We start from the raw sequence: 23,603 nt of genomic DNA, 5'->3' as shown, positions 1-23,603 counted from the left end.
ACAAACAACCAAAAATGCCAAAACAGCCTTTTTGAGTTGCTAGTAACTCCTCACTTGTAGACATTACATTGGCTGTATGCAGAGTACAACTAAATGCCAGGGTTTTGCAACACTTCAGGGCATGCTGGGAGCTGTAGTTGTCACAGATGGGGGATTGCTGCTCTGCAGGCCTTACTTTGACTGCGATGTAACACAGTTTCTGGCATGTAATAGTGTTACAGGTTATAGTCACATTTTAAAGTACAATAATATTACAGGTTATAGTTACAATGTTCTGGTGCATAATATAATTACAGGTTATAGTCACTAGTCTGGAGAAGGGTCATTTAGCCAGGGATTTATTTTGACATCCATATTTGGAGCCAGGAAGAAATTTTGCACATGTATACAAAATATGCTTTATAAAAACTAAAAAAGGGACCAATTTCCCAGTGGCCTATAAAAACATAAAGAATAAAACTTTTATCCTATATTTACAAACCCCATAAATATATTAACATCCCATTCTTATGCATTTTGTTGGGAGTTTATTAGTGTGGCAGTTTCTAATAAAAGTAAAACCAAAAAGCTTTTTTAAACAGATTTTGTATTGATTTATATGTATTTTTTTTTATTTATATGCATTATTTTGATTTCAGTAGGCTAGGATCTATTTGTTGCAATATATTTAGGAAGGAATTTTTCCTCCCTAAATTAGGCTTCTATATCATGGGATTGTATTGTCTTCCTCTGGGTCAACACTATAGGGTCTTTCTACCCTTAAACTATGGGGGAATTTTATCAAAACCTGCGAAGCGCAAGAGTGGTGCAGTTGTCCATAGAGGAAAAGTGGTGCAGTTGAATGAAACGAAATAAGAAATCTGGCATGTGAGAAAGAAAAACCAGCGCACTCACCGCAACAGGTGACCTTGAACTTCTTGTATCTTTATTGAAGATCATCCACAACGTGGCCTCTCTGGCCAGACACAGATACAGGCGTGCGGGGGACAATACAGAGACCCTCTCGGGCTAGCGGGTCCACCTCACGCGCTTCACAGGCCCCTACTCGCGTGAGAGCGCAAGGCGGACCCGCTAGTCCGAGAGCGTCTCTGTTTGCATTGTCCCCCCGCACGCCTGTACCTGTGTCTGGCCAGAGAGGCCACGTTGTGGATGATATTCAATAAAGATACAAGAAGTTCAAGTTCACCTGTTGCGGTGAGTGCGCTGGTTTTTCTTTCTCATGTGCTGCATTTGATGTCCTGATTCTTTCAACCGGCTGGCACCCCACATGAACTATTACACACAGGACAGACTGTCTTTGAAGTAACCGCTGTAATATTCCTAGAGGGTCTGACACACCACGATATAGCAGCTGTGCCCAACCACTCTTTATATGGATTGCTCGAAATAAGAAATCTGATTGGTTGCTATGGGCAACTGCACCACTCTTGCACTTCGCAGGTTTTGATATAATTCCCCCATAGTTTGTAAGGGTAGAAAGACCCTATAGTGTTGATTCAGAGGAAGACAATACAATCCCATGATATAGAAGCCTCATTTAGGGAGGAAACATTCCTTCCTAAATATATTGCAACAAATAGATCCTAGCCTACTGGAAAATCAAAACAATGCATATAAATAAAAAAAAATGCATATAAATCAATACAAAATCTGTTTAAAAAAGCTTATTGGTTTTACTTTTATTAGAAACTGCCACACTAATAAACTCCCAACAAAATGCATAGGAATGGGATTTTAATATATTTACCGTATATACTAGAGTATAAGCCGAGGCCCCCAATTTTACCCCAAAAACCCAGGAAGTTATTGACTCGACTATCCCCCCATGTAATCATCCAGACCCCCGTCATCACCCCCCCCCCTTCATCATCACTGCCTGTCAATCCCTTCATCAGTGGTCTTCATCCTGCGGACCTCCAGATGTTGCAAAACTACAACTCCCAGCATGCCCGGGCATGCTGGGTGTTGTAGTTTTGAAAACTCTGGAGGTCCGCAGGTTGAAGACCACTGCAGCCTTCGTCATCATACAGCCCCCTCCCCCCCTTTTGTACTCACCTCCCCTCGGCGGAAAGTTAGGGTGAGCTGGTCTGGGCCATCTAAGCTGCAGGGACCGTCCGGTGGGGAGGGATAGTCATTCCGGGCTGTCCATTTTCACCGGGGGGGGCCTCTTCTCCGCGCTTCGGCCCCGGACTAGTGACGTTGCCTTGACGACGACGCACAGGGACATTGCGCATGAACGTCCCTGTGCGTCGTCGTCAAGGCAACATCACCACTCCGGGGCCGGTCCCGAAGCGAGGAGAAGAGGCCCGCCCCCCGGTGAAAATGGACAGCCCGGAATGACTATCCCTCCCCACCGGACAGTCCCTGCAGCATAGATGGCCCGAACCAGCTCACCCTAACTTCCCGCCGAGGGGAGGAGAGTACAAAACAAAAAGGGGGGGGGCTGGATGACGACGAAGGCCGCAGTGGTCTTCAACCTGCGGACCTCCAGAGGTTTCAAAACTACAACACCCAGCATACCCGGGCAGTCGATGGCTGTCCGGGCTTGCTGGGAGTTGTAGTTTTGCAACATCTGGAGGTCCGCAGGTTGAAGACCACTGATGAAGGGATTGACAGGCGGAGAGTTCACTAGAGTATAAGCCGAGGGGGGCGTTTTCAGCACAAAAAATTGTATATATTGCTTATACTCGAGTATATACGGTATGGGGTTTGGGTATGGGTATATACGGTATGGGGTTTGTTAATTTTTTGTTCCATTCAACTGCACCACTTTTCCTCTACCCAGGTTTTGATAAATCTCCCCATTTTAACTATATCTGTTGCAGTAGTGAGTGTGTTTTTCTTTATTTACAATTATTTCTTTCTTTTGTCTTTGTTGAAGGATATTCGGAAGTTTTTTGGTGTCACCCCAGTTGCCAAAAAATCAACAAATGAGAAGGATAAAAAAGAGAATATCAAAAGTCCTCATGGAGGTCCCACACGCAAGAAGTCAAATGACAAAAAGGTGAGTGGTATCTTCTTTAAAGGAGAAGTCTCATACGGAAAACTACTTATGGGATAGGGGATAAGTTTTAGATTGCGGGGGGTCCGACCGCTGGGACCCCCCACGATCTCCTGTACGGGGCCCAGGCTCTCCCCGGGAAAGCAGCATCATGACCCCCGCCCCCTCCATATATCTGTGTATATGTGTTGGTAAATTTCCCAACGTATATGTAAAATTATCCATAGTCTGACCTTTTGAACCATTAGTTTGTTAGGTTAAAAATATCTTTGGTGACCTCAGTGTTTGGGTATCTATAGTCTACTCCCCATATTTATGCTGCTGGACACCGTGTGACATATATAAAGACGCTTTTAAGAGGGTTTAATGGGGAGGATAAATTTTACATTTAAAAGTGCTCAAGTTAACGGCCTATAATAACATGTACTCAATGGTGGCAGTCCCTTCTGCCAGTGGGGATTCTTCTCCATCCCGAGACCAAGGAAATGCCCACTCAGTCATTTGGCTGCACAGGTGATCTGTCTTTAGCATTAATTGGCTGAGTGGGCATTTTCTTTATGTCGGCACAGAGAAGAGAAAGTGTCTGAATTAGGGAACGACCGATTATCGGTCACGATAATCACGATTTTGGGCATTATCGGCATCGGCAATCACCTCACGATAATGCCCCGCCCCCTGCACCGTGAACGCCCCCACCGACCCGCCGCACCGTCCCCCCACCGACCCACCGACCCGCCCTGGCCCCATTGCCTCCCCCATCCCCGGTTTTATAATTACCTGTTCCCGGGGCCCGGGATCAACACTACTTCTGGCTCCTGCTGCGTCCTGCGTTACGCTGTGCGCAATGACGAGTGACGTGACGCGACATCACCGTCAGTGCGCACAGTGACAGCTCAGGAGGACGCCACCGGAGCCAGATGTAGAGTGGACCCCGGGAACAGGTAATTATAAAACCGGGGATGGGGGAGGCAATGGGGCTGGGGCGGTGCGGGGGGTGCGGCACGGTGCGGAGCGGTGCGGTGGCGGTGATAAGACTCAGGACCCCTGGACAGGCAGGGGGAGAGAAGCGGGTGGCGGCGGCAGTCTATGGCACCGCAAAAGCCGCTGCAGTTCATTGATTTAATCAATGATCTGCAGCGGTGTGGGGGGGGGGGGGGAAATCGGTATAAGTTATCGGCTATCGGCCCTAACCTCCACAGAATATCGGTATCGGCCCTAAAAAAATGATATTGGTCGATCCCTAGTCTCAATGGGCGTAAATGGCAGGTTGATACAGTTTGCCACATATTGCCTTCATATTGACACACTGGGCAGTTTTTAGATGTAAAATGTATCCTCTGGAATACCCCATAAGTTAACCGCAGTCAGATATGAATGAATAACATCCACAATAAAGTGATTGATATTTGCAGGAATTCACAAGAACTAAATGTAATGTTGGGTGCATCTAATGCTGTATGATGTATACATTTGTCATTGTGTAATCCTTTTCAGTTAAAAAGTCCAGTCAGTGATGAGGAGCTGAAGAAGAAGCAGCTGAGTAACAAGAAGAAGAGGATCATCTATGATTCAGGTTTCCCTGTTTTCTTTCATTGAGGCTAGGAACACACATTACGTAAAAAAATATGCCAAAGGCAGAAGGGGATCCAGCTGGAATTGCAAATATAAAGGAAGGTGTTATACTTCAGCTGGATCTACAACATGTGTTTCTACTCTAAGGCTTGGTTTCCACACAGGTTTTTTTTTGTGTAAACTGCCGCTGCAGTTTTTGACTCAAGGCCAGAAGTGTTTTCAAAAGAAATGGGAAATATAAAAGTGTGTATTTTTCTCCTTCCTGCTGGATCCACTTCTCACTTTGGCTCAAAAACTGCAGTGACAGCTTTCCAAAAAAAAATAAATAAAAAAATAATTAAAAAAAACCACAGAAAAATAATCTGTGTGGAAACCTACCCTAAGGGCTCGTTCACATTGGCGGTTCCACAGCCTATTTTACGCTGCGGATCCGCCGACGATGGACCCCTAAAGTGTGCCCCCAGATGTGCCTGCTCGGAGCGGCAGTCTGCTGCTACGGGCTGATGCACTGTTGCGATGTGCGAGTCGCCGCACGCATGTACAGTGTACTCGCACACATCGTGGCCGCTCCCTCTGCTCGCTGAGGTAGGCCGGGAGCAGCCGCGATGTGTGAGAGTATACTGCGCATGCGCGTGGTGACACGCACGTCGCAGTGTGTCTGCTCATAGCGGCCGATTGTTGCTCTGAGCAGGCACATCTGAGTCACACTGTAGGGGTCCGTTGTCGGCAGATCCGAACGAGCCCTAAAGGAGTTTTTTGCCCTCTTTGCTCTGTTCCCTGCACATCTTTATTTCCACACCGGTGTTATAACCCAGTGGTTGATTCATGTGAGAAGGCTTGGCTAGTCATGGACTTCTCTGATGGCATGAAAGGCTTTTCATTTCAAGTGACTTTGGCTGGTCCACTGGCATGACATTTCCGGTGAATTAAAATAGTGAGAAATTCTAAAAGAAAATATTGTCATGTTTATTATTTTTGCCCTGTTGGGCTCATCTAAAAGCATTTTTACCATCCTGATCAATGTAAATGTGGACCCATATATTGATTTGGGAAAGGCCATGAGAATGAAACTATACAGCTTTGATAGTTGGGATCACAACAAAAAATAGGAAATGATGTGAACATGTTAATACAATTATTATACATATATGTGTGTATATATATATATATATATATATATATATATATATATATATTAGTGATCCCTCAACTTACAATGGCCTCAAGATACAATCGTTTCAACATACAATGGTCTTTTCCGGACCATCGGAAGTTGAAACCAGACTCAACATACAATGTACAGACAATCCAGATCTGTGAAACGTGTCAATGGCTGGAAGAACCGACCAATCAAAATGGACATTCACTGGTAAAACCCCTGTATTACTGAAGCGTATGCACTGACTGGTGTCTGGTAGCGCCCCCTACAGTACAGGGAGGTATTACATGTTCTGTACACTTTAGCTGTACCAGGGTTAGCTGCTCCTTTGGACACCAGGTGAAGGCGACTCCATTACTTTTTTAGGACATTGCGTGTACTGTACAGGACCCCGAAGAAGCTCCTGTCCTCTACATAGACCAGTGTTTCCCAAGCAGGGTGCCCCCAGCTGTTGCAAAACTACAACTCCCAGCATGCCCGGACAGCCTTTGGCTGTAAGTTGTAGTTTTGCAACAGCTGGAGGCTCCCTGCTTGGGAAACACCGACATAGACATGATTTCCTGCTCACAGCAGATCTTTCTTACTTTTATATGTAAGAACTTGCTTTATCTATATTAGTTTTCTACTTAGTTTTCTTTAATTCTCACTTTTTCCTATTTTTGGATGACATTTTGGTGCCATTAGAACCAATTACCAGGTTTCCATAGAGTTCTGGTCTCAACATACGATGGTTTCAACGAACAAGGGTTGTCCCAGAACCAATTAATATTGTAACTTGAGGGACCACTGTATATATATGTGTGTGTGTCTGTATTTTCATTACATTTTTTGCATTTTCTTCAGACTCAGAAGAAGACACGCCACCAGTAAAAAAATCAAAAAGGCCCCAGGAAATATCGCCACCGATTTCAAAGCCGCTAAAGGTTAAAAAGCCTGACCCTGTTGACTTTGTCTCAGATACAGGTAGGTGGGTAGTAACCTATAGATGAATGTTTATCACAGGCCTTCAGAAGAATAGGACAGCAGCAATTTGTTCTCTGCATTGCCAATCAATGTATCTTGTTGTGGTACCAGTAGTATAAATATGGTTAAAAAACAAACAAACCACAAGTCAAGATGCCAAGCACAGGAAATGTGGTGGAAAATGAACGTCTTTACACTGTATTCCCCCCCCCCCCCACACCATTCAGCTGTTCTCATTGTAAACTTGTGGTGACTTTGCAGTTATGGTTAAGACAGGATAATTGTGAAGGTGTCCTACATCAGGTCCACAGATGTTCTTTCATTTTACAGTGCAGCTAAATCTATATGTTCTGTTATGCATAGTACATCGCCTGAAGAAAGTGCATAGCTATAAGTGGTGCAGAAGTGGACGCCGCTCTTAGGCCTTGGTCCTTTCTAGCAGTCTTTCTGCTACAGAAGACACATTATATGATATTTCTAGAACAATGTTTTCCAAACAGTATATCTCCAGCTGATGCAAAACTACAACTTCCAGCATGCTTGGACATGCTGGGAGTTGTAGTTTTGCAATAGCTGGAGGCACACTGTTTGGAAAACATTGTTCTAGAATATTGCTGACCTACAAATCCATTTGGTTTTTTATTTCGTGAATACCTTTGTCTCTACAATACCATCTATTCCAGGCAACCAGCACTATCAGATAGGAGGGGAGGGGGCTGTTTGAATAGCATTGACGACAGTGGTTCTGGATAAGCAATGTGTATTCATTAACATTATCTGGATTGCATTCAGTTCATTACGCTTGTGTATCTTTGTTGCATTTCATGCCAAACAAAAAGCAGAATGATATCCTTTGTACATTGCTGAGTAAATTTGATAAGCTCTTTATTTTATGGTGCTTCTCAGTGCAGTAGAATTGCAGGTGGTAGAGGGGAAGATGGAATACTGAGTGCAAGCGTGGCTTAAAGAAAACGGTCACCCTAATCACCCACACTAAATCCAATACACAGGGTTATAGTGTGGGTGACCAGGAGTGCAAAGAGGGGTCACTTACCAAATTCCATCCAGTGGCTCCTGTGATATTGCCCCACTAAAGTCCCGTTCTTTATTCGGTTACCAGGAGGCGGGGCCCCGATAGCTGTCCGCCCCGTGCTTCTTTCTGCCTCTATTAGTATATTAGGCAGGAGCACAAGCGCGGTAAATTTACAGACAGCTCTCACGTCATAGTGACGTTGAGAGCTCTTGCCAGAACGCTCTGCTACAGCGCTCATGTGACATGCGACTCGCGTCACTAGGAAGTGAGAGCTGTTTGTAAACTTACCTGTTAACTTGTGCTCCTGCCTCAATACTAATACTAATAGAGGCAGATTGTTTCAGAAGGCAGAAAGAAGCAGGGGACGGACAACCACCGAATTGAGAACGGGACTTTCGGCGGGCAATATGACAGGAGCCACTGGATGGAATTTGGCAAGTGACCCCTCTTTGCACTCCTGGTCACCCACACTATAACCATGTTTATTGGGTTTAGTGTGGGTGATCAGGGTGACAGTTTTCCTTTAAGCATTGACTTAAAGGAGTACTCTAGTGCAGAGTATTCCTGCTCCGTTCTGCCCGGGCTACAAAATAAATGAAAATGAACCATCACTCACCTCCCTGGGTTCCCGCGGAGCGCCACTACAGCTGTTCGGTCCTCCGGTGCATCTCCTTCTTACTTCCGGGTGTAAGAAAGCGTCACATGGCGCTCAGCCTATCGCCGGCCGAGGCTGAACATCGCGGCGGCCGGCGATAGGCTGAGCGCCATGTGACGCTTCGTTACACCCGGAAGTATGAAGGAGATGGACCGGAGGACCGAACAGCTGTAGTGGCGCTCCGCGGGAACCCAGGGAGGTGAGTGATGGTTCATTTTCATTTATTTTGCAGCCCGGGCAGAACGGAGCAGGAATACTCTTCACTAGAGTACTCCTTTTAAGGGGGAAAGGCTTCATTCTATTTCTCCTTCACTGCGTCTGCTATGTTATGTGTGTCTTGTGCTTGTGGGATCAGTACACACAGTATGCACCACTGTCATCATTAAGTATCGTGTATGTTCATAAACTAGTGAGTTTTCGAAGACCTTTTTATTGAGCAATATTTGATTGGTGGGTTGCCAATTCCTATTGAATCAAAAGCGAATGACCAGGGAGTCAGGAGTTTGTCTGGCGCAGAGAGGAACCATCAGACAGCCAAGTAAAATCAATGGATTTATTAGATGCAACGCGTTTCGCTGCGCATGCGCAGCGAAACGCGTTGCATCTAATAAATCCATTGATTTTACTTGGCTGTCTGATGGTTCCTCTCTGCGCCAGACAAACTCCTGACTCCCTGGTCATTCGCTTTTGATTCTACTCTTACCCAGGAGGGCTGCAGTGGACCTTCTTTCATATCTCTTCTGCTCTTAACCTTGTTGTGTGTGGGCGCACAACCAACTTTGGTAAGCGGCTTGGGAATCACCTTCCCCTACCCCCACCTGCAAGATCTACTGATCCCGCACATGAGGCGCCTTCCCTCCTTTCTCTTAATTCCTATTGAAGTGAATGAGAGCTGAACGATCAGTAACCCAGCACAGCCACTACACAATGGAGCTGTCTGCTTTCTGCTACGTTCACTGTGTGATGTACATGCCGTGGCTTTATTGGTGGGGCATGCTGGGAGTTAGATCACTGCCGATCTAATATTGATGGCATATCTTTAGGCTAGACCATCAGGTTTGTAAGGCTAAGGGTATGTTCACACTGAGGAATTGGAGAGGAATTTCCACGAGTAATCTGCTCGCTTTTTCCTCTCCAAATCATTCAGCAGTGAAATCCCCATAGAGCTGTGCAGAATTTCTGCCCCTCAGTTCACACTGAGGAATTTCCTCAAGCCGAATTCTGACGAGGAAGTCTGTTCCGCTTTAAGAAAGAACATGTTCTTTCTTTCAGGCGGAATCAGCGTCGTTCTCCCATAGAGATCAATGTTTATATATTTTTTTCAGTCAGAAGCATTTCCATGCGGAATTGGCGCGGAATTTCAGCTTGAAAAAAAATTAAAAAATGTTATGAATAGAAATACTTGATACTCCTCCTCCGCATGAAACCTGCGTTTCCGCGCGGAATTCCGAAATCTCTGTGAGTTCTTGTGGAAAAGTAACAATATTTTGAGGCAGAAAATTTCTGCTTGATTTCCGCCCCAATTCCTCAGTGTGAACATACCCTAAATGATCTACTTTTTTAAACGTTGGTTAGTTTTTACCGCTTCTGTTAATCACACATATATATGTGACCTAACCTTCAGCTGTGCTCTGTCCTTGGTTATTATTTACACTGGCTACATATTTGTGCTTTTAGATAATGACCTTAGGATAACAGTCAGTGATCACTCCTGTAGTGGGTTCTTTGGATTGTTCTTTGCTTTTTTTTTGCTGCTGTTTACTCGGGGTTACTAGTTGTAGGTGATGATATGGTGTATTTTACTGCTAAAGCAGAGGGTAGATTTTCTTTTAGATTCTTCTTTATAGCTCAGGTTTCTTCCTGTATTGAGATAAGGCAATGTTCTCACAGTGAAAATTTCAATGGGATTCTGCTGCACCATTTATTTGACGGAATTTCTGCCCCGGAAATCCAGATTTTGGCATCTGAGAAAACAATGCACCTGTTCAATGTTCCTACGATTCTGCTCAGTAATGCATTGCCGTCTATGGAGACAGCATTTCCGAGCAGTCCTGGCATCGCCACCTGTGTCTTCCGGGAGGACATTCAACACATTATTCCATGTGCAGCCTTCATGGCCACTATGACACACACTGTCTGAGGTGGCTTAATACATTAATTCACATTACCTGTAGCCTTATTCGGTCCTTTTGCTGGTCCAATGAGATCAGCCATTGGGAATTTTGTTACTATTTTGTATTATGACTTGCGACTATCTGAGTTGGTTCTCCTGAGGACGCCTCTGTGTATATGTTATTTCACATCAGGGGCAGAAACGGGACTTGAGAACACCAGCTTTTGATAAGGGTGGAGAGGAAAAAGTCCCCCTACTGTTACTTGTTTCTTACCTTTTTAAGTTGCATGCTTGTGAATCTCAATTATTTCTGGCTTTCAGCCTGTTTTCAGTTAAAACCCTACTGGATGCTACTATGTTGGCTGAGGCAATTCTTAGGGATACACCCATGGTCATATCACCAATGCTAATTTACTATTTGACCATTTTGGTCTGAAATGTGATATACTTGTATATTTTAGGTGATGGGAAGTCACGTTTTATCTGTTTTTTTGTGGTGGCTTTTGATTGAAAACCAATTAAATGTTAAGTTTTATGGCACCTCTATTTTTCTTTTTGATAATTTTTATACATTGCATTATTTTGTATGTGATCATGTGATGTTACCCAGGCAGACACCACATAAGACCAGGAGTATACGAGACTTTTATAGCACGATGACCCTAATTTTACATGGCCAGACAGAGACCGTTTTTTTAATCTGACTTTAAACGGTGTTATTGATCTATTTGACCCCTTTCCCTGACCAATGTCTGGTTTGTCTGTACTATAATCACCATTGTGCCTTTAGGATATGGCCGTACCAGCTTACACAACAATCTCTCATATACCGTTTAAAGGTTTACATTGCAAATGGCTACTAACATTTGTGTGTTTTACAAGGAATTCCCTTTAAAGTCTGTTTGCTTGTATTGTTCTTCCTGGATACATCAGGTTTCCATCTCTTTGTTGTAGGTGATAGTATATGCATATTTACCTAGACTGCTGTAACTGGAAGATTTTATTTGTTCATTACTCGGTGGGCTGCTTTTAATGTATTGACATTATTTTATTATTGTAGTCTGTGCTTCAGCTCTTATGTCTGCTCAGTGCAGTGTAATGACCGTTCTGTTTATGTTACGTCCTTTACTGGGACTAATAAAAGGCCTTAAAACAAACCATAAATAGGGGAAACTATATCATTTCGCAAGTCGTCTGACATATAATGGCAACACGGAAGAAGTTTTGGGGATCTGGATGCAGCGAGCCCTACTGATCGCTGAACAAGCACAGAAATGCTCAACTCAGTACTGTGCTTCTTTATGTGTGATCAGCTGTGCTTGTCTCTTCTCAGAGAGAGGAATAATACAGTAATGGTAAGTAAGGCAAAGGCTTTTGGAGGCGCCTGGTATCACGGAGGGCAGCAAAGAAGCCATTTCTCTTTATTAAAAAAAGTCAAGGACAGACTGACATCCTGCAGGAACTACAGGGATTGGACTACAGAGGAATGGGGTAAAGTAATATTTTCTAGTAAAACCCCTTCAGACTTTTTGGGGCATCTGAAAGAACGACTGTCAGTAGAAGAAAGGGTGAGCACCACCATGAGTCCTGTGTCATGCCAACAATAAAGCCTCCTGTAACCATTCATGTGTGGATTGTTGCTGGATACAGTATAGAGTTGCTGGATACAGTATAGAGATACAGTATAGAGCAGTGGTTTGCAATCTGCGCACCTCCAGATGTTGCAAAACTACAACTCCCAGCATGCCCGGACAGCCAACGGCTGTCCGGGCATGCTGGGAGTTGTAGTTTTTCAACATCTGGAGGTTGAAGACCACTGGTATTGAGTGTCAGCGCCGGCGGCCGCAACAAACAGGACGACCAGGAGGGCAGCGCTTGCGGGTGACATATGTGAGTAGTGGCGCTTGATTGATAATTAATTGGGGGGGCAGAACAGCGCTCGCGGGTCACATATGAATAGTGCAGCGGGGACAGCGCAGCGCTGGGCTGATAATTCATTCATTCCCGAGGGGGAGGGGCCAAACCGGTATTGCGGTATGGGTTAAAATGCATATCGTGCAGCACGAAAATTTCGGTATTCGTTATGAACCGGTATACCGCCCAGCCCTAGTCTCTCACAATTTTCCCTAAGAACACTACCATTAATAAAGAATAGTATCTAAACATCCTCCAAAACCAGCAGCTTCTCACAACCATTTAGGAGCAATTTGATGTTGAACCATGGCTTTTCCAGCATAAAAGAGCACCATGTCACAAGGCAAAACTCATAGCTAAGTGGCTTAGTAAATAAAATTATTACAATTTTGGGACCATGGCCATGAAACTCCCCAGATCTCAATCTCATTAAGCACCTGTGGTCAATCCTTTAAAAAGTGGGTGGACAAACGAAAATACAGAAATTGCGATAAACTCCAAGCACTGACTAGATAAGAATGATGGGTTGTCACCACGAGGATTTGGCCCAAAAGCTGATATCCAACATGCCAGGGCGACCTGCAGAAGTCTTGAATAAGAAGGGTCAACGCTGTAAATATTGAGTCTAAAAATGTCAAAATTGTGTGAAATACCTATAATTATACCTTGTAATTGGACTTGGGGGTCTCCACATCCAGGCACAAATGTGCAGCAAATCCACACGTGAACATACCCTAAAACATGAAAAACATCTAAAAGTCCAATGTTCCCATGGCATATTAATTTGAACCATATCATGCTCCGTAATGGGATACGCCTTATAATCTGAGGCCAAGGTCACGTAATAGTAATGTGACACGTAGCATTATACATTGTGTGCCGCTTGCCGAGCTTCTTTCAACATATTATGTATTGTTGAGTTACAGTGCAACAGTAAATGTTCCCAGTGTGTGGTTCATAGAGTTAATCTTGATAGAGTTATTAGCTAACAGGAGCTGGGCATCGGTCAAGGTTGTCTGGCGGTGGAGGGATTGGATCTATTTAGCTGATTTATTAGCTCAAGGTTACTTTTACCTAACTGTGGTTGAAGGGTCTAGCTTTTCAAATGATGAGATTTTTCTTCATGTTTGCATTTTACAAAGTTCTCTTTTGTGTTGTTGTTCAGCTGAAGGCTTGTGTAACGGTACAGGGTTTTTTTTTTTTTTTTTGCATATCACCATATTTTGTTGCCATACAGCATTAAAGGGGTACTCTGCCCCTAGACATATTATCCCCTATCCTGCAGCACCCCGTGGCTGATGACGGGTGATACATGGGACGGAGTATCGTGAAGTCTATCGTGAAGTCACGGCTCCGCCCCCTCATGACATCATGCCGCGCCCCCTCAATGCAAGCCTATGTGAGGGGGTGTGCAGCTGAAGAACGGAATGGGTGTACTGCAGGAGAGATCGCGGGGTCCCCAGTGACGGGACCCCCTCGATCAGCCAACTTATCCCCTATCCTTTGGATAGGGGATTAAGATGTCTAGGGGCGGAGTACCCCTTTAAAACAGATGTCTGTGGTTATTGTATTTTGGTCGCTTTAGAAAAGTTAAAGGACAACTGCAGTGGTAAACATTTATATATGCCCCTGCCCGGGCCTAAAAAATAAACAAAATAAACTCATACATACCTTCCTACGAGCCCCCGTTGGTCCGGCACAGGCCTCACGGTCCGGCAGTGCTGAAGTCATTCCACTTCCTGGGGACGGCGTATCAGCGCCGTCGGCGTATCAGCGGCCGCAGCGATGTCCCGCCTGTGATAGGCTGAGCCCACTGTCATGTAAGGAGCTCTGGCCGGCTTCTTACATGACAGTGGGCTCAGCCGATCACAGGCCGGGGCGGGACATCGCTACGGCAGGTGATACACCGATGGCTCTGCGGCGTCCCCGTCCCCAGGAAGTGGAATGACGTCAGCACTGCCGGACCCTGAGGCCTGTGCTGGACCAACGGGCGCTCGTAGGAAGGTATGTATGAGTTTATTTTGTTTATTTTTTAGGCACGGGCATATATAAATGTTTACCACTGCAGTTGTCCTTTAAGTGTTTATTTTTTCATCAAAGAGAAAGCTTTTGAACACCTGGACAACCCCTGTTCATGTAGTCCAGTAGGTCCCCTTCTGTCTGCCATAGGGTAGCACTGCTAACTTAGCTTTCTTTAGTACCATGGCTTTAAGCTATATCCTCCTAATTCTCCCGCTTTCTAAATTTCAACATGGAGAAGGCAGAACTCATCATATTTTTCACATTTAACTCAATATCCCCCAGCAGATCTACCTTTGCCACCCTTTGCCTCTAATTTAAGCATTTCTCTTTTCTCAACAAAAATGCAAGGACATACCCTCCTCATCTCCCACCTAGACTATTGCAGCATTCTCTGTGGTCTGTGTAACATTCTTACACTTCCCTTCAATGTAGCTCTGTTGCATGTCTAATCTAGGTTTTCTTGTAAATGGCTTCACATAGTTTTCAAGGAAAATCTTCGCTGTAGTTCACATTGTGTATCTCTTTCGACATCTTTTCAGATTTTAACCCCTTAAGGACGCAGCCCATTTTGGCCTTAAGGACACAGAAAATTTTATTTTTACGTTTTCATTTTTTCCTCCTCGCCTTCAAAAAATCATAACTCTTTCATATTTTCATCCACAGACTAGTATGAGGGCTGGTTTTTTGCGCGACCAGTTGTCCGTTGTAATGCCATCACTCACTTTACCATAAAATGTATGGCGCAACCAAAAAAATACTATTTGTGTGGGGAAATTAAAAAGAAAACCGCAATTTTGCTAATTTTGGAAGGTTTCGTTTTCACGCTGTACAATTTATGGTAAAAATGACGTGTTCTTTATTCTTTGGGTCAATACGATTAAAATGATACCCGTGGTAACATACTTTTCTATTACTGTTGCACTTAAAAAAAAAATCACAAACTTTTTAACCAAATTAGTACGTTTAAGATCCCCCTATTTTGAAGACCTATAACTTTTTCATTTTTCCGTATAAGTGGCGGTATGAGGGCTCATTTTTTGCGCCGTGATCTGTACTTTTTATTGATCTGAAATTTGCTTATATAAATCTTTTAATACATTTTTTATAAAATTTTTTTGAATAAAATGTTATAAAAAAGCAGCTATTTTGTCTTTTACTTTTCTTACTTTTATTTTTACACTTTAATAGTCCCCATAGGGGACTATTTATAGCAATCATTCGATGGCTAATCCTGTTCAGTGCTATGTATAGGACATAGCACTGATCAGGGTTATCGGTCATCTTCTGCTCTGGTCTGCGGGAAGGCAGATCAGAGCAGAAGACTCCCGGAAGACAGCGGAGGCAGGTGAGGGGACCTCCGGCTGCCGTGCTGGATGATCGGATCGCCGCGGCAGCGCTGCGGGCGATCCGATCATCCATTTAAGTGACCGTGATGCTGCAGATGCCGTGATCGGTATTGATCACGGCATCTGAGGGGTTAATGGCGGACATCCGCGGGATCGCAGGTGTCTGCCATTACTGGCGGGTCCCTGGCTGTGATCAACAGCCGGGACCTGCCGCTCCCATGCCCGCGGTTATGCTTAGGACGTAAATGTACGTCCTGGTGCGTTAAGTACCGCATCACCAGGACGTACATTTACGTCCTTCGTCGTTAAGGGGTTAATATAGGGTTGAACCCCTCTGGACGCTCTTTTATGCTGTGTTAGCGCTGTGCCTCTCTCTTACAGTTCTCATACAGGCTCATCACAGCAGCTCTACTGTATAACTTCATGCCGCCATTCTGTAATACAATTTCCATAAACATAAATGGAATTTATAGGTGTCCAGATACATTTAGTGTACTGGTTATTTCTTCAGTCATTCTTAAGCATTTTATCCCTTTTCTATAAATAATATCCTTTTAGCTACAAGCAGTATACTTTACTACTATACTTCTGACTAAAGGACATATTTGCTGCAGTTCTAATGTGTGTTTATTTCTTCATTGAACAGTTCATGTCGTCCTATATAAGCACATTAATCCTCCATACTTTCGGATCCTTTAATTCTCGTTGTCTGCCATCTCCTTGATCTAATATTACAGGCAAAGGGGAAAGCCAGAGGACGGCATTACCGGGATCTGTCAGTGATGCGTCATTCATCCAGATATCAGGGCTGATAATAACCCTCAGATTGATGGCGCTGGTGGTTTATTGTACACAGTATTACTTCATACATTATCATTATTATCTTCTTCGGGAAAAGGCAAAAAGAAAGTTTATCTCACGGATTTGAAAACTCGTGTTTATTATTCGGAAAGAAGGTTAACGCCAAAGCCTAAATTGTTTGTTTCTATGGTCTTAGGCTAAGGCTGCATGGCAATTTTGGCTGCTATGGATTTCTTGTAGCTGTTGGGTGGTGGACATAGGCATTTGTGGGTCAGTACGTGAGCAGCTTGGTCACTAAAGGGATTTTTGGATGCAGCCAAAATGGCCAATGTATATCCTTTATCCTGTGAATAGAGGATATGATTTCAGGAGGTCCAACTGCTGGGATATTCCCTGTGTCTTCAAGAACAGCGTCCTGCTGCTCCATTCATTTTGTATGGGAGCTGTTGGAAATAGTCTAGTCTTTACTGTAGTACTAGCTAGCACTGTATACAACTAATTCAAGAAAGATACTGCGTCTGTGTGTTAAAGGGGTACTCCGCTAGAATACATTTGTCTTTAAATCAACTGGTGCCAGAAAGTTAAACAGATTTGAAAATTACTTCTATTAAAAAAATCTTAATCCTTAAATAGAAGTAATTTACAAATCTGTTTAACTTTCTGGCACCAGTTGATTTAAAAGAAAATATTTTCAGGTGGAGTACCCCTTTAAATAGCCCTATAATTGTTACCTGCAATGAAGAGAAATCAAGAAACCATAAGGCTAATAGAGCTGGGCGGTATGACCAAAAATGTGTATCACTTTATTTTTGTAAGTTATTGCGGTTCCACAGCATTTAACGGTATTCCCCCCCCCCCCAATCATGTGACCCGCGGGCACTCCTTACATGACAGTGCGCTCAGCCTATCACTGACTGAGGCGGGACATCGCTGCGGCTGGTGATAGGCTGAAGGCTCTGTGACGTTCCCCAGCGTAAGGCCGTTACCGGAGCAATGGGGGAACGTAGGAAGGCAAGGAATATGTAGTACAGTGCAGAGTTCCAGTGCCTGCGGCCCACAACTCACAGGAGGATGAGGTGACATATGATTAGTTCCCCGATGTGGGGGACAGCGCAGCGCTGGGCTGATAATTCATAGGGGGTTGGGGGAGAGAAGCAGAGCAGCGCCCGCGGGTCACCTATTATTAGTTCCCCGATGTGGGGACAGCGCGATGCGGCTGATCATTCATTTGAGGGGGGGGGGGCCAAACCGGTATTGCGGTATGGGAAAAATTCATGTCGTGCAGGAAAAAATTTTCGGTATTTGATATGTACTGGTATACCACTACGCTCTAGACGTCTTGTGGTTCAGTTCAGTTATATCGTTAATTATTGTATTCAAGTGTATTCATCTTTCATCCTTCTCCTTTCAGATGAAGAAGACTTTGCTTTGTTGAGAAAGCCTAAGAAACCCAAAGAAAATGGAACTACTTCTGTTTCTCCTCCTCCTCCTCCTTCAAAGCCTCCTGTCACTAACAAAACGCCTGTACCTGCCAAGGCTAAAACACCAGAAAAATATGTGTGTACATCAGTGGAGGATTTCTTTGGAATGGGCAGCATTAAGCGATCTAACAAGAAGCTTGTGGAAGCCAAGAAAGAAAAAGTAAGTTAACCCTATGTGATTTCACGGTTACTAGAGGATAGTCCTACAAGTCACTTTTTTTGCAATGCTCTGAGGTTGAAGTAGTCAGGTTTATTGGTTTCATTGTCTGTTTTCCACTTGACAGCCGCGTAGAAGCACGGATGACTCTATGAAGGATGACGAAGCTATTGCTAGAGAATTGCAACTAGCCGAGGATGAAGAAGTGAGTAGGATTTGTCTTGTAAGAGCAGCGTTTATATAGGAAACTATTTATATACTTGTTGGTACATAATAGGGAAGAGTTATTGAGTTTGGGTATTATTTGTCTTTTTTTTTAAATGACGTTCAATGGAGTTAAATTAGCTAAATTAACAAGTCACATAACTCCTAATAAATCTGGTTAATTTTTGACCATTCAAAAGACACAATAGAGGATCTACTTCTGCTATTGGCGGGTTCAGATTGGGCTTCAATTTGCACAGTTTAACATAAATTATAAAGCTATTGGAAATTTTGTAGCGCCATTCATTTTTCTTACTAGTTTTGAGAGAAGTGAAGTCACCTACTTTAGTGAAAATATGGCATGCTCCAAAAGTCGCAACTTTTTTTAAAACCAAAATACTTGCACCAAGCCATTTATAACTTCCCCACAGAGCTAGCAGTACTGCAGCAGGACTCTGCTCCTGACCGCCAGGGGGGTGTCTTCTCCAGTTAGGAGGGAGGGAGGAGTGCAGTGCAGTGCAGGCCAGACAGGTACTGGTAGTGGGAGACTCAATTATTAGAGGGACAGACAGGGCGATCTGTCACAAAGACCAGGATCGCAGAACAGTGTGTTGTCTTCCTGGCGCTCGAGTTCGGCACATCGTTGATCGGGTTGACAGGTTGCTGGGTGGGGCTGGAGAGGACCCAGCAGTCATGGCACATATTGGCACCAATGACAAAGTAAGAGGTAGGTGGAGTGTCCTTAAAAATTATTTCAGGGACTTAGGCCACAAGCTTAACCCCTTAAGGACCAAGGACGTATGAGTACGTCCTTGGTCCTGCTCCCGTGATATAACGCGGGGTCCCACGGTGACCCCGCATCATATCACGGCGGGCCCGGCGTCATAGTGAAGCCGGGACCCGGCCGCTAATAGCATGCGGCACTGATCGCGCTGCCGCGCGCTATTAACCCTTTAGCCGCACGCTCAAAGCTGAGCCACGTGGCTAAAAGTAAAAGTAAAAACTGCCGGTTAGCTCAGTTGAAGAAATTAAGCGGATCCCTCCAGGGAACAAACCAGGATAGAGGCAGCGCACAGGACTTCAAAGGTAAAATGGTTTATTTACCCGGCATGCAACGCGTTTCGCTGGATAACCAGCTTCATCAGGCATGTTGCCTGATGAAGCTGGTTATCCAGCGAAACGCGTTGCATGCCGGGTAAATAAACCATTTTACCTTTGAAGTCCTGTGCGCTGCCTCTATCCTGGTTTGTTCCCTGGAGGGATCCGCTTAATTTCTTCACCTGTGTGTCCAGGAGCAGCTGCCGCTCTTCGCCCGTTGCAGGGTCACTTCACGCCTTCACCATAGTTGTACTTGGTCGCAGTACAACTATACTTGGTGAGCAAGTTTTCTTGTTTATTATCTTTTCTTTCACATTACGCTATCACACTAGGAGCGCTCTCCTTGTCTTGTTAGCTCAGTTGGCTGTTTGGGATAGCCGCGGCGAAATTGCGGCATCCCGAACAGCTTGCAGGACAGCCGGAGGGTCCCTACCTGCCTCCTCGCTGTCCGATCGCCGAATGACCGAATGAGATCCAGGCATGAGCAGTCAAGCGGCAGAATCATCGATCACTGGCTTCCTATGAGAAACCAGTGATCAATGTGAAAGATCAGTGTGTGCAGTGTTATAGGTCCTTTTGGGATAACAATGATCAGTATAAGATATCAGTGTGTGCAGTGTTATAGGTCCCTATGGGACCTATAACACTGCAAAAAAAAAAGAGTGAAAAAGATCATTTAACCCCTCCCCTATTAAAAGTTTGAATCACTCCCCTTTTCCCATAAAAAAAAAAAACACAGTGTAAATAAAAATAAACATATATGGTATCACCGCGTGCGGAAATGTCCGAATTATAAAAATATATAGTTAATTAAACCGCATGGTCAATGGCGTACGCGCAAAAAAATTCCAAAGTCCAAAATAGTGCATTTTTGGTCACTTTTTATATCATGAAAAAATTAATAAAAAGCGATTCATAAGTCCTATCAATGCAAATATGGTACCATTAAAAACTTCAGATCACAGCGCAAAAAATTTGCCCCCATACTGCCCCATACGCAGAAAAATAAAAAAGTTATAGGGGTCAGAAGATGACAGTTTTAAACGTATTAATTTTCCTGCATGTAGTTATGATTTTTTCCAGAAGTACGACAAAATCAAACCTACATAAGTAGGGTATCATTTTAACCATATGGACCTACAGAATAAAGATAAGGTGTCATTTTTACCGAAATATGAACTGTGTAGAAACGGAAGCCCCCAAAAGTTACAAAACGGCATTTTTTTTTCCAATTTTGTCGCACAATTATTTTTTTTTTCCGTTTCACCGTAGATTTTTGGGCAAAATGACTGACGTCATTACAAAGTAGAATTGGTGGCGCAAAAAATAAGCCATCATATGGATTTTTAGGTGCCAAATTGAAAGAGTTATGATTTTTTAAAGGCAAGGAGCAAAAAACGAAAGTGCAAAAAACGGAAAACCCCCCCCCCGGTCCTTAAGGGGTTAAGGCAAGGACCTCCAAGGTAATTTTCTGAAATATTACTTGTACCACGAGCCACACCAGAGAGGCAGCGGGAGATCAGGGAGGTAAACAAGTGGCTCAGAAGCTGGTGTAGGAAGGAGGGGTTTGGGTTCATGGAGAACTGTCCGACTTCTCTGTCAGATACCGGCTCTACCGTAGGGACGGGGCTGCACCTCAATGGGGAGGGTGCAGCTGTGCTTGGGGAGAAGATGGCTAGAAGGGTGGTGGAGTGTTTAAACTAGGGACTGGGGGGGAGGGAACCTACAACATAGAGGGGGAAGATAGTGTAGAGAGAGGGGGGACTTATTAATGTACCTGAGGGTGGAGAGGAGGGAGGGGTTGAAATAGTTATTAGGGATAGGCATCATAGGAAAAAAAATACACCATTGAATTGCATGTTGACTCATGGCCGAAGTCTGACCAATTAAACTGACAAACTGGAGTTGATAATGTCTGAGGAGGATTATGACATAGTGGGTATAACTCGACATACAAAAGACTTGGTTGGACGATACCTGTGACTGGGCAGTTAACATACAGGGTTATAGTCTATTCAGGAAGGATCGGACAAAACGGAAAGGGGGAGGAGTTTGTCTTGATGTAAAGTCCAGTCTGAAGGCCGCATTGCGGGAGGATATACGGGAGGGAAACGATATTGTGGAGTCATTATGGGTAGAAATATATGGAGATAAAAATAATAAAATTCTGATAGGGGTTTACTATAAGCCACCAAACATAATGGAAGAGGCAGAAGATCAATTACTGAGGCAAATAAACAAGGCAGCAAATCAGAATTAGGTGATAATAATGGGGGACTTTAACTATCCTGATATAAACTGGGAGACTCATAAAGGAAACAGGTTTCTGACTATAACTGAAGACAATTATCTGTCCCAAATGGTGCAGGGCCCGACCAGAGGGGGCGCCCTACTATACTTAATATTAACCAACAGACCTGACTGAGTAACTAATGTGCAAGTAGAAGAACACCTAGGAAATAGTGACCATAATATAATACATTATAATTTGTTCTTCAATAAGGGAACCTCACGAGGGGCCACAAAAACAATGAACTTTAGGAAGGCAAAGTTTGATCAACTCAGAGAAGCCCTTAACAATATAAAATGGGAAAATGTCCTAAAAAACAAGAATACTGACACTAAATAGGAGACTTTTAAGAATATTTAAAATTCTCACTGTAAGATGTATATTCCTTATGGGAATAAAAGGGTCAGAAATAAAAGAAAACCAATATGAATGAATAAAATGTTAAGGGGGCAATAAACGACAAAAATAAAGCATTTAAACTACTAAAACAGAACGGCAGTGAGGAAGCATTAAAAAGCTATAGAGAAAAATATAAAATATGTAAAAAAAACAGATAAAAGCCGCAAAAATAGACAGACTCATTGCCAAAGAGAGTAAACTAACCCCAAAATGTTTTTTTAACCCCTTAAGGACCGAACGTTTTTCTGTTTTTGCACTTTTGTTTTTTCCTCCCTACCTTTTAAAAATCATAACCCTTTCAATTTTGCACCTAAAAATCCATATGATTGCTTATTTTTTGCGGCACCAATTTTACTTTGAGTAAAATGACATCGGTCATTTTACCCAAAAATCTACGGCGAAACTGAAAAAAAAATCATTGTGTGACAAAATTGAAGAAAAGCCATTTTGTAACTTTTGGGGGCTTCCGTTTCTACGTAGTACATTTTTCGGTAAAAATGACACCTTATCTTTATTCTGTAGGTCCATTCGATTAAAATGATACCCTACTCATATAAGTTGGATTTTGTCGTACTTCTGGAAAAAATCATAACTACATTATAAAAATCATAACTAAAATTAATACGTTTAAAATTGTCATCTTCTGACCCCTATAACTTTTTAATTTTTCCGTGTACAGGGCGGTATGAGGGCTCATTTTTTTGCGCCGTGATCTGAAGTTTTTAGCGATACAATGCTTGTATTGATCAGACTTTTTGATCGCTTGTTGTTAATTTTTTTCCTCAATAAAAAATATGCAATTTTGGACTTTGGAATTTTTTTGCGCGTACGCCATTGACCGTGCGATTTAATTAACGATATATATATTATAATTCTGACATTTCCACACACGGCGATATCGCATATGTTTATTTTTATTAACAGTTTTTTTTTTATGGGAAAAGGGGGGGTGATTCAAACTTTTATTAGGGAAGGGGTTAAATGATCTTTATTAACTTTTTTCACTTATTTTTTTTTTTTGCAGTGTTATAGCTTCCATAGGGGGCTATAACCCTGCACACACTGATCTTTTATATTGATCTTTATTATCCCATACGATAACATTGATCAACGATTCTGCCGCTTGACTGCTCATGCCTGGATCTCAGGCACTGAGCAGTTATTTGGTGATCGGACACCAGGAGGCAGGTAAGGGGACCCTCCTCGTGTCCTACAGCTGTTCGGGATGCAGCGATTTCACCGCAGCGATCCTGATCAGCCCCCTGAGCTAACCGGCAGCAGTTTAGTTTCAACTTTGAACTTTGCGTCTAAAGGGTTAATAGCTCACGGCACCGCGATCAGTGCCGTACGCTATTAGCTACGGGTCCCGGCCGTTCCCATCCGGGCATGCCGGGC

General features: G+C 43.6%; 1 protein-coding gene across 2 annotated transcripts in view; it reads left to right on the top strand.

The window, feature by feature from the left end:
• RFC1 (replication factor C subunit 1) overlaps positions 1–23,603 on the top strand; it is a 75,702-nt gene that overhangs the window by 3,436 nt on the left and 48,663 nt on the right. For both annotated transcript variants that reach the window (XM_056556892.1, XM_056556881.1), the window contains exons 2-6: positions 2,882–3,004; positions 4,496–4,574; positions 6,576–6,695; positions 17,991–18,220; positions 18,345–18,422. In XM_056556892.1, the coding sequence (XP_056412867.1) occupies positions 2,882–3,004; positions 4,496–4,574; positions 6,576–6,695; positions 17,991–18,220; positions 18,345–18,422 (630 nt within the window). The remainder of the gene's footprint in view (positions 1–2,881; positions 3,005–4,495; positions 4,575–6,575; positions 6,696–17,990; positions 18,221–18,344; positions 18,423–23,603) is intronic.

Source organism: Hyla sarda, chromosome 1 (assembly GCF_029499605.1).
Source record: "Hyla sarda isolate aHylSar1 chromosome 1, aHylSar1.hap1, whole genome shotgun sequence".
Lineage (NCBI taxonomy): Eukaryota > Metazoa > Chordata > Amphibia > Anura > Hylidae > Hyla > Hyla sarda.
The sequence above is the reverse complement of the archived record's forward strand: the minus strand, read 5'-3'. Positions and strand labels throughout refer to the sequence as shown.